Below are 11,802 nucleotides of genomic sequence, written 5' to 3'. Positions count from 1 at the left end.
TACTCAGGAAACCCAGGTACTGGTTAAATAGCATTAGAGAAGGAATATTGTTTTTTAGTCAACATCTAGGATGTGTAACACAATTGATGTCTTTGCACATCATGAGAGAAAGGGCAGGGTTTGCTCAAACACTTGTCCTGTACTTGTAAAGCTTTTTTTTTTTTGTTTCATTTCATGAAGTTTAAATCATCTTGCTTTCCTATATGATTAAGTGATGACTCATCCATTGGGTTTTCAATTCTTCTTGATGATCGGAGGAATTTGAAAAGGCTTCAGCAACATTTGACTATGATGAGAGTTATATGAATCCAGCTAAAGAGCTTGGTTTGATGGTAATAAGATGATTGAGAAAAATTGGAATTGTACTAGTAATATTGATGCTTAAACCTTTATACTGATTTTCGGCCGGCGATTCTCAGGATGGGGTGCAAAAGAAAGGATACTATTCCTTCATCTCCCAGCATCTCTTCCTTCTGTAAAGCGATCATCTTCTACTGAGTTCAATGAGATGGCTAACAACTCAAAGCCATCCAAGGTTGCATGGCGTTCAGAGAAATGCTACACTTTGGAAGAATTGCCACTTGGCTTAATGGGTAAACTGCTAGTTTACAAGAGCATGTGGCGTGGTTATACTGAAGCTTGGAGACCACCTTTACAATGTAAGTGACATCCATACCGATATAAACCAACGATAGTGCAAAGCACTACCTAGTTCACAATAAAACCCTGTAATCAACACCGGATGCTCCCAGCATGACTCCCGATTCGGTAACTCCAACAACTCTGAAACACCCACCCTTAAGCTCAAAGCACATGTAATTACATCCCTCTCTTTCGACCAAGTCGACTTCACATACATATACTCCAGCACATCCTTCAAAGTAATCCCATAACCCTGCTTCTCATTCAATATATCAAACACCCTCAGATACCTCCAGCTGTTACCCGTTAACTGGTATGGGCTCTTCTTACAAAAATTCAAAAAATCGACCGTCAACTTTGTAAAGGGTATCCTCAACCCGACCCGCATATGTCCAGTACTCAGTATAATTGTCTGCATTAGCAATTCATACTCAGGAGTCCTACACGCCCGAAAATCCCCTCGCTGATCCGCAATCACCCTAAACTTTAAATGTTTTAACCCCATAATCTCTCTCGCTGTTTGCTCCAGCGACTCCATACTACTCGAGCCACAGTGCACTTTACCAGCTAGAGAAGTACCTACAGCTCCCTGATTCCGAATCGCACGACTGCCAGATTCAGTCCCTTCCTTACTACTCCCACTACCCTCTTCCCAATTCGATGCCGACTCCTCCATATCCAAAAATTCCTTCACACAAACACTACCCCCAAACCTCACTAACAACAACGCCTCCTCCGAACAAACACTTTCCTCCTCACTATCAAACTCTTCTTCCCTACATAAGTGTCATTATAACTATCACTATCACTATTTATATCACATCCAAAAATCCAACCATACCTATCTATCATCCTAACAATCCCTACATAGAGTTACAACCAAAAGAACCTCTTCTTTCATCACAAGTTAAATAATCTAATATTTCCCTCCCCAACAGATACAAAAGACACAAAACTAGAAAGACAATACCAAAAACTCAAAAAAACAAACAAAAATGTACCTTGTCCCTTGAAGATTGTAGTGGTTGCAATCTCCTCCTAATGACCTTTAGTGCAATCCTCTCTGTAGATATTCCGGAGTTTTCTTCAACTTTACACAAATAGTAGCAAAGCCTTTTCCTTACTAACTTTTTCCACTTATATATCACACCCAGCCAATCACCTACCATTTGATCCCCAAACCACTATAGCCTAATCAACGCTCCAAAATTTGCGACCTTTCACTTACCCACTTTTGGGCGTCAGTTTTTCATATCATCATCCAGATCAACGGTCCACACACCCTCCGTTTTTCATATCATTCATCCAATGACCTTCCATCATTAATGCAGATACAACACCTACTCAACTCTTCGTTTGCCAAGTACCCACCTTGAGCTCCACAACCGTATCTTCAAATGAAAAACAATCATAACCGCAACAGTTATTACCCCAGCCAGCCCACCGCTTTTCATAACCATCACATCACGTGCCTTCAGTTATCTGGTTTCTCATCAACACGCCCTTTTCAATGATGTGCTAACGAGAGAGGGCTCTATAAGGGACATCCCACCAGTCACGTGATGTGCACAAGACTCACATGCAACAACTCCTTCAGTATAGCGCGACCCCAGACATACGGGTACCCGTCACACTTGTAAACGATCCAAGCACTCGCTATATCAGAAGACTCGCATACTCAGCAGCCTTAGCGACTCGTCACTCGACCCACCCTACCTCGTGATGTCATCACCTGCTACTGTCATCATTACTAACTCTCACCGTACTACATGCACCATTACAACCATCCACCACCATTACACCCTATACCAACTCAGATAAACCTAAACGCCTACAACTATTACCCGTGTGCCTCTCATAGACACATGTCATTCATCTCGACCGCACATTTGTACTCATCTGTACACGTGTCGCATCCGATGCACACTCCTAATGCCTATAAAAGCCACCCTCATGAACTACATGTGGCTTGATTCCAGTCTGGTCAATTAATCCTAACCTGAGTTGGCTAACTCTTATCTCACTAGTATTTCTCAATATACAGATTGGATACGTAGGCATCTTCATCCAGGCCTGGCCCTAGGGATAGTCCACACAGGCGGCTGGCTAGGGCCACAAAATTTGGCCCAAAATAAGGACCCTCGAAGTCGACAATCAGTTGGGATCTACTATTCTTTTTGGTCTAAAATTCGGCTCTAAATTTGGCCTAATATGAAATTTTTAACAAATAATAAGCCCACCTGTTCTTTTTTCGGCCTAACTTTGGACTGAAAATTTGACAAGCCTTCAACAAATAAAAGGCAAACAAAGCCCAAAAACCACAACAGTAAATCATCGCACTCAATCCTATTCTAAGTAGCAAACTTGATTAATGTATTAAACTACGTACCAGAAAATTAGTCTAGAGGAGTTAGTTATAAATATTTAGTAGTCCTAAGACTCCTCTTAAAAATTTTAGAATTTAATACCCCAATTTGACCAGAATATGGAACTGACACCTGTTATCCAACTTTACCAGGAATAGACGAAAATATTCTCACTTATAAACAAGCAAACCGACTATCTACCCAGTAACGTAGTGGGATGCAAAACAAAAATTTGAATTTCACACAAAAAAGGAAACTGAATAAAAAATTACTCAATTTAGGCAACTAAATTTTCGAGAAAATTAAGTTTGCGAGAGATCAAAAATGAAGAAGATGTCAATTGCGAATCGTGATCAAAGTTATGAAATTAATTTGTTTCCAATTTTAACAAAGATTAATATTATCATATATAGAAATTCATTAATTAGTGAATTCAACGTATAACATCTTCCATTAATTTTTCATTTATTTCCAAAATCAGAATTCATATTTTTGAAAACATTTTTGAGCATATGGTAGATGTTTCTCTCACTTTCCTTATAAAGCTTTTATTTGATTGGTTAACATTAACTGTCATTGTGAAAAAAAAAAACTTAATTGTTTACAAGCTTTGCTTACTTTGTAATTAGTAAATAAAGGTTTCAATTTGTTTTAGGAATGCGTATGCCAACTTTTTAAAATGTGAAATCTCTGGCAACATTTAAAAATGTAAAATCCCTTCATTGGTCATACATTTCAAAATGCAAATTCATTTTGTATTTCATTTTAGCAGTGCAGATGGGAAAAACTCTTACTCAGATTTTGAAGATGATCCAAAACATAAAGTTCAAAAGGAGACTCCAAAACCAGTTAAAGAAGATACGGAAAGTAGCTCATTTGGGGAATATCGATGCAATCTCAAGGAACTATACAACTTAATCAATGGGATCCGGGACAAAATCAATGAGCACCACTTGTACTTATTTAGAGATACACCTTTTGGGAGTTTCTTCATGTTATTCTAAGAAAAAGGATTCGATAGGGACTCTATCGTGACCAAAACAACAAGCAGCATAATTTCTGTTATAGGAACATACTCTTATGAGGAAGATGCCTTCAGAATTGGTGACAAACTCTTGAAACTATCAGAGAAAGATATTGCATTAACGTTTGGGCTCCCACTAGAAGGAAAAATGGTACAAGTTTTCCCTAGGAACATATACAAAGCACCAAAGAGTGATTTCTATTTGAGGAATTTTGAGGGGGAAGGAGTATTACAGAAATCTGTTGTGGTGGATGCAATAAAGAACTCATTAATTAGACGCGATATGTACGCATTGGGAGATTTTGTAAAACTAGTTATAATGTACATGGCTGCAACCACCTTCTTCCCAAGTGCTGCAGGGACATTAGCAAGTTCATTTATCCAACACGTTGATGATTTTGATACCATTAAGGGCATCTGCTGGCCTTCTGTAATCCAACATGATTTAATGAGCAGAAAAGAAGCCATCGCTCAAAGCCTACAAAGGTTACATGATATGTTTTGCAGCTTCTGGTAAGTAATCTTATATCCCAATAATCTAGCTATAATACCTAGGTTACTTGTTAATTTGTTTTTAATAATTTTTTCGCACTGTAGTATTGGGTATGTGAGCACACATCAGTAATTTAGTCACTACAAATAGATACAATCACCTATCCACGTGTTGCAAGATGGGACTTAACAAAAATGATGAAAGCAGTATCGAAGGAGTTGCTACTGAACTAACCAAATACCAAGGTAAACAAATTTGTAATATAATATATATTTGGCTTAACTATGCTAGTATATTGATTAGTGATTGTAACCAAAATACAAAAAAAAAATTATATTGAATAATGTTGATTATACAATATTTGCAGGTTTCAGAAAAATGTATACCTGCCTTAAATGAGGAAGAGAAAAAACTGATAGGAGAGGCAACAATTGAAGACAATGAAGGTGGAGAGTTATATCGCCTAAGGGTTGTGATTGGAAAACTGGAGTTTGAGAAGCATGTGCTGCTGGAACAACTCATATTGACACAAACAGAAAATATGGAGTTGAAAAAAAAAATAAAGGAGCCAGAAAATGAATTAAGCATAAGAAAAGATATGGATAAAGTCCTTTTATGAGATGATCTGGTTGAGAAAGAGAAAATAAGATTATTGTCTAAGAGAGCGACAAAGTGACAACACACAGACAACGTTTACTCTAGCTCGGAATCTAAAAAATCAAGACCCGAGTATGGAAAAGGGAAAGGAATAATCGATGTTGATCATTATGAAACACCAGTACTAGATATATCAAAAGAAAATTTGAAAGACGTATGTAAAATCCCGCTATGGAGGTATCTGAATGGCGACTAAAAGTTAGTAGTGAAAACTTTCTTCAATCAAGCTACTAAAAGGTAATTGCCATCTGATTTTTTTGGTTAATCTAAATCCCTTTGTTATAATTCTACTTTTTATTTTATTTTTTATCAAAATTTGATTTGGTAGCACAAGTGCATGGGCAAGCGATGATCTAACCATTAAAGGATTCCTACTTGAAGATCTAATGTTTAATCGATTCATCAGTGACGAGGTAATATTTGTGAATGAATTTTAATATCTATTCTAAAAACTAATTTACATAGCATCAAAATTAAAAATATTTTCACACGTTTATTAACATATTCCTTTTTTGGTTTATAAGATAATTGACTGGTTCACCTCCTATTTGAGAGAAAATGACACAAACAATGCAAAGAGCAAATTCTTTGGAGCAATGTGTAAGGTAAAGGTTCTCAATAATCCCAAATGATACATTAACCAAGTCATTAATCATTTTCTTATATAGTAAATGTAATTTCTTTTTCACAGACGTTCGTAACTCAAGGGAACGAAAAATATGTTAAGATCTTCCTAGAAGATGTTTTGGAAGAAGTTGATGATGACGTCGAATTCTGTTTCTTTCCAATGAACACACAGAAAACCATTAAGTCGAAAGAGGGCTACCATTGGACACTACTCAAATTGGATTGGGATACTTGGGAATGGCTCATTTTCAATTCAATGAAGCCAAGAAGTGGATCAAACAAGTACATAAGAGATGCTGAAACAATTAATGGTATGAATTTGATTTTATATGCATCACAAATACTTGCATTTCAAAATATAAACACCAATATGAAGTAACAAACAAACTCTTTACAATGCTGGGTAATAATTGCTTCAGTATTGCAAAACCATTTAGTAAAATTGTTTACCAGATGCTTCATTAATTGCTACTTAGTTGGTTAATCAGTTTCTTTGATATCTTCATCAAAGCGGCAATCTTCATCTTAGGATTCATCTACCCATTGATTCTGCTTTTGTTTACATCCATCAGGGGCACCCTCCACCAGAAAGCTGAAAATGTTTTTGATTGTTTTTCAAAAAAATTGTTTTTTTAGCTCAAAACATACCTAGAGTTTAACTGTCCAGCAGGTAGTGACCATATCAGTGTTTGGCTTGGCTCTTTGCCTGTTTCATTGGGCTTTCATTGTTAGTTTGAGGCACACTAGAAACATGTTTTTAGCCCCTTGTATATAGGAGAACTTTTATTTTTTTCAAAAAAAATGTATATAGGAGTTCCATAGCAACCTGTGTTGGTTCTGGCACCTTATGTATAAGGGGGCTTGCATTCTGCATATTTCATTTTTGTTGCCTTCCCTAGAGTGTTGATATGACTTTGCATTTTAAATTGCATATGGTGTATCACAAATTAAACTTGTCGACACGAGGCCCTAAGCCTAAACCCTAAACTTTTACACACTAAACCCTAAATCCCTGTAAATTAGACCCTAAGAATAAACTTTAAACCCCAATAAACTAGACCCTAAGCCTGAACCCTAAAAACCTCTAGACACTAAACTTTAAGTGAATAAACCATAAACGTCAAGACACCAAATCCTAAACCCTTATAAACTACACCCTAAGCCTAAACCCTAAACCTCTAGACACTAAACCCTAAACCAACTCATTGTATTTCATAATAGTTAGTCGAAACTACTAAATAATAAAATGCATTTTGTGAAAAATGCATATCATTACGCATATACATTTTAAAATGCATTAGTATTTTAAAATAAGTTTGCTACACTGGTGGTTTATATTTGTGCATATGCATTTAAAAATGCAAAATGGGTGGTTATAATTTATTATTTGTAAACTATTCTAAAAGAGGCTCCCTGACCCAATTTCTTGATTGTTAATCTGCCTTTGTTATTGTTCCCTAGTATAACTAAATGATTGAATTTACAGAGAAATAAAGTGACCGAGTTGGTTAACAAACATCGCAATAAAGAAGGCAAAAAACTGTGGCCTACTGATTCGCCGATTCAAGTTATGGACTGCCCCCAACAAGAATCATCGTATGCCCATATTCCCAATACTTTTAAATTTTCTCTAAATTATTGACTCATTATGAGGACTCTAATATCAATTATGGTTTCAGGGTGGACTGTGCAATTTATGTATGCAAGTTCATGCAATGGTCGTATAAAAAAAAAACAATGCCTTCTTATTCACAGCAAGCAATTGTGGAGAAAAAATTCAAAAAGCTCGTGCAAAGTTGACATAGAAGATCCTGTCTGACAAGAAAAGAAGTTGGAGTTTATAGCCTGAATAAAATGCGGTGTTTGGAAAGGAAGAATGAATCACTTGAAACTAAGTGTTTTAATTTTGGATTTCAAGTTTAGTTTATAATGTATGTGAACTTGAAAGTTTGGAATTACTGTAAATTGTTCCACTAGAAATTTGATCCCTACATCGATGCTTCTGACAAACACACACTTTGTTGTTATACTAGGGAATCATTTCGATCTGCCACGGACTTTATCATTGTTTATATAGGATCTGCTGCATTTATTTGCAATTAAAAGATAATTGTTGGCATTCTTGAATAATCTATAAGCTACCAACATATAGCTAACTAATATGCACAAAGAAGACAATTAACTCAATGAGAAAATATCCTACATTCCAATGCTACGTTAAAACTATACATGTTTACTTACAATACCTACAAATATCATTATAGTAAAGCTTCACATTTATTTTTCTTTATCTTAGCACGAATTCAAACTATAAATCAAAAGTAATGGAGGTCAAAAACAAGCTATACATTTCAAAATGCTAAGCAACATGACAGAGCCATTACTAATCCCCAAACCCACTAAACACCCATAAATCCTAAACACTAAACCCTAAACCAACTAAAACCTAGACCCTAAACTCTAAACTTAGTAAACAATAAACCCTTCAGCACTAGACAATGCTTTGCAATTCACATTTTTTGCTGCACATCTTAAAATGAATTCATAGTTTCTTGTTGTGCATATAAAAACACTAAACCACATTTTAAAATGTGATTCCCAAATTTTGCAAATTTTTTAAAACAATGACTTCATAGTTTAGCCCTAAAGCCCTAAAAACTTAACCTTAAACTACCTAATTAGTCAACCAAAAATCATTTACTTTGAACCCTCACCCTAAATACCTAAACCATATACTTCAATTCACAAATTTTGCTATGCATTTTAAGATGCAAATTACAATATTTGCACTGCATTTTAAAACGCACTGTGTAGGTCTTGGTGCAAATAATTCGTAATTCAAAATTAACATCGTCAAGAGTAACCAAATTTTGACAACTCTCGCAATTTTCTTAAAGTATATGAACATAAACAAGAAACAAACTTTAATAATAAAATAATATAACACCAATCAATTGATATAACAAATTCCATATAGAAAGAAATAGAACAAATAATACATAAATGTTAATAAATTGACTAAGATATTTCTACAGGACAAGTAGCACGATTATGATAAACCTTTTGATTGCACCTATTGCACTTGCGAAGCTTCCTAATTTTCACACCCTTACTCTCTATTCTTTTGTTTCTTCTACGACCTAGAGTTCTCCTAGTTTCAGGGGGGAAATATGAGCACCTTTATTCACCTCTAGCGGCTTCTCGTAATCAAGAATCAGCACAATGGCATGTGAGTACAACTCATGAAATGCATTCACTAAAAAATATGAATCACAGAACTTATAAACATCTTCACCAATCCGCAAAATGCATTGTAAAGCATGTGCACAAGGAAACCCTTGATTAAGCCAACGTCCACAACTGCACCTAAAAAACCTCAAATCAACACAGTGAGACCGCTCATAGTGAACTTCAAACACAAAATCAGATGATTTTGTCACTTTCCATGTCTGACCTACAGTAATGTTCTGAGCCAACACCTTCTCCATTTTAGGACACAGCTTAGAACTCCATCCCCTACATTTTTCCCGATGCTTAAACATCATATCCATAATCTTAATATGAATTTTATCAACCATTGATGTAACCGGCATGTATCGTTCAGCAGCTATCCAAGAATTGAAACATTCTGCAATATTTGAACACATCTCTCCGTACCTTATTCAAAAAGAAAATTTTACCAATAAATAATTAAATTAGATAATTTTAAAAAAAATAAGAAACAAAATCAAATAGTAGAATATTAAAATGTATATCCAAATAGCAATACTTAACATGATTAAGTAGTATAAAAAATAGAATTACAATAATAGAAATAAGTACCTATTTCCCAAAAAATATGCATTAGCCCAATTCTCAAAAGGCACATCATCATTCAAATAATTATAAACTCCACTGCTAACAAGTCTCAAAACCTCCATGGCTTTCACAAATTCATCATGAGTTGTAGCATAAGCACATTCTGTAAACAACTTCTCAATGTAGGAACGCCTTGTATCCATGCTTGAGACTTTTGATACTACATTCTTCTTTAGATGCCAAAGGCAAAAACTATAGTATGAGTCAGGAAAAACCTTTGGGATATATGTAACCAACCCATGATGCCTATCAGAAAAAAAATGTAATTCTCCTTTGAGGCGAAACAACCTTCTTCAAATTCTTTAAAAACCACTCCCAATTTGCAACTACTATTGCAAAGGCCAATGGAAATATCCCTAAGTTAAGAATTAAAATACTTAGTAGCAATCATTTAAGTAACAACACAAAAAAAAAACAAAGTAAATAATTTGATGCTCAAATATTAAAGAAAAATTACATACTATTTAACTAAAACATCTATAAAATGAATTTTGAATATACCTTGATCAGCATTTTTCGATGTTGCCGATAACAAACAAACCTTGTATTTCACCTTCAAAAAAGTGCCATCCAAGCATACCATAGGACGGCAATAATTAAACCCATGAATACATGCCTCAAATGATATAAAAAGTCTCACAAACTGGCGTGTATTCTTGTCCAACTCCAACTGAATATGACTACCAGGGTTGGTTCTCTGTAAAGCATCAGTATACCATTCCAATAGTGTATAAGAAAAAGCATCATCCCCATATACCTCCTTCATAGCCAATTCTTTACTTGTGTATGCATAATAGTAAGTCAAATCCAATCCATAATCTCTTTTGAATTCTTTTATTATGTCTTTGGGTTTCAACAACGGGTTGTCCTTCACTTGATAACAACACTCTTCACAAGTTGACTAGTCATCCTAGGATTCAATGAATCCTTAAAACCAGCACCATGATAAAACGCTCTTTACACACGTTTGTTTATTGGTTTTCAGTTACTTATTTTCTTAAGTCCGAGGTCCACAGTCCAAAGTCCGAAGTCCACAGTCCAAAGTCCAAAGTCCAAATTCCAACGTCCGTATAGTCGTACGTTTTAGTCAAGTTACCTTACTCACGTGGGTTTGGTAGGATAGGTCGAGTAAGGGATCGTCCAAACCTTAGGGCTCGGATAGGTTCACCACTGGAAATTACAACTTTAAGTGAGTAGGATTTTTAGGTTTCTTTTTAGTTGGTTTTTAATTAAAATAACGGTAATGCAAATAAAATAAATTACTACGGCGATTATATATAGGTAAAAAAATGTAGAGAAACAGGAGAGAGTTAATCATGCTCATGCAAGAATCATTTTTCAACAGTTTTATTACTAAATCACTACATCTCTAATTCGCCTCGTTTCGAGACGACGTTGAAATATTGATCCCTAGTGCATGCCCACATCTCTAGGTCGCATTTCACTAGCATAAGGAGTTTCGATAATACCTCATCTCTCGGTATATTATTTCAGCTCCCCGCACAAGTTCACATCACCGGACGAATGGAGAGTCATTCGACACCAAAGAGTCGCTACAGTTTCTGTTTCGAGCATCGGCAACTCTAACTTTGTACAGTCTCAGTCATTTTGGGACCGGATGTTAATTCTATGCCTAATTCCTAAGTAGTGATTCTAGAATATTAACGAGTCAATCCGATTTTCATCTAGCAAAGATAACCACTCCCGGGGGATTAGCTCATCATCATAGAAGGAATAATAAAACTTGCTGTATACATTAAGTAAATAAATGCAGGACATAAATTAAACAAGAAAAGAAATAACTGTTATTAAGGGTAAAATAACTTACTGTATTAAGCTGCTGAAATAAAAATGGCGGAAGGTAAGTACTGAAGAAAGAAAACTAAACGTAGCTAAAGCATTAATATGCTGAAGGCCTCATAATGAAGGCGACCCCTTCATATTTATAGGCATCATAGGATGACCATCCGTGAATGATTTTAATTTGCTTTTGGCCGGTAGCTGATTTATTTGTTCAAAACTTTGAGAATCAAAGTTTTGTTTTGATATGTTTATCTTTTCGTCTTTTAGCTGTTTTAAGTTTCGTTTGTTAGCTAATTTCAATTCAAACCACCTGGTTTGAATTGGTACGTGTC

General features: G+C 35.3%; 1 protein-coding gene across 1 annotated transcript; it reads right to left on the bottom strand.

The window, feature by feature from the left end:
- Positions 1–8,949: 8,949 nt before the first annotated feature.
- On the bottom strand, positions 8,950–10,433 carry LOC147498920 (uncharacterized). Its single transcript, XM_086563372.1, has 4 exons — positions 10,169–10,433; positions 9,956–10,023; positions 9,632–9,837; positions 8,950–9,466 (listed from the first exon to the last, which is right to left on the bottom strand). Exons 1-4 carry the CDS (start codon positions 10,431–10,433, stop codon positions 8,950–8,952), a joined length of 1,056 nt encoding a protein of 351 aa, XP_086419498.1.
- Positions 10,434–11,802: the final 1,369 nt, after the last annotated feature.

This window comes from Coptis chinensis, chromosome 5 (assembly GCF_015680905.1).
Source record: "Coptis chinensis isolate HL-2020 chromosome 5, ASM1568090v1, whole genome shotgun sequence".
NCBI lineage: Eukaryota > Viridiplantae > Streptophyta > Magnoliopsida > Ranunculales > Ranunculaceae > Coptis > Coptis chinensis.
This window is presented reverse-complemented; position numbering and strand designations above follow the sequence as displayed.

Coding starts and splice junctions, on each gene's coding strand:
- LOC147498920 (XM_086563372.1), bottom strand. CDS start 10,433: ATGAAGGAGGTATATGGGGATGATGCTTTTTCTTATACACTATTGGAA. Junction 10,024..10,168: donor ATCGAAAAATGCTGATCAAG/GTATATTCAAAA, acceptor TTCTTAACTTAG/GGATATTTCCATTGGCCTTT. Junction 9,838..9,955: donor TTTTAAAGAATTTGAAGAAG/GTTGTTTCGCCT, acceptor TGGCATCTAAAG/AAGAATGTAGTATCAAAAGT.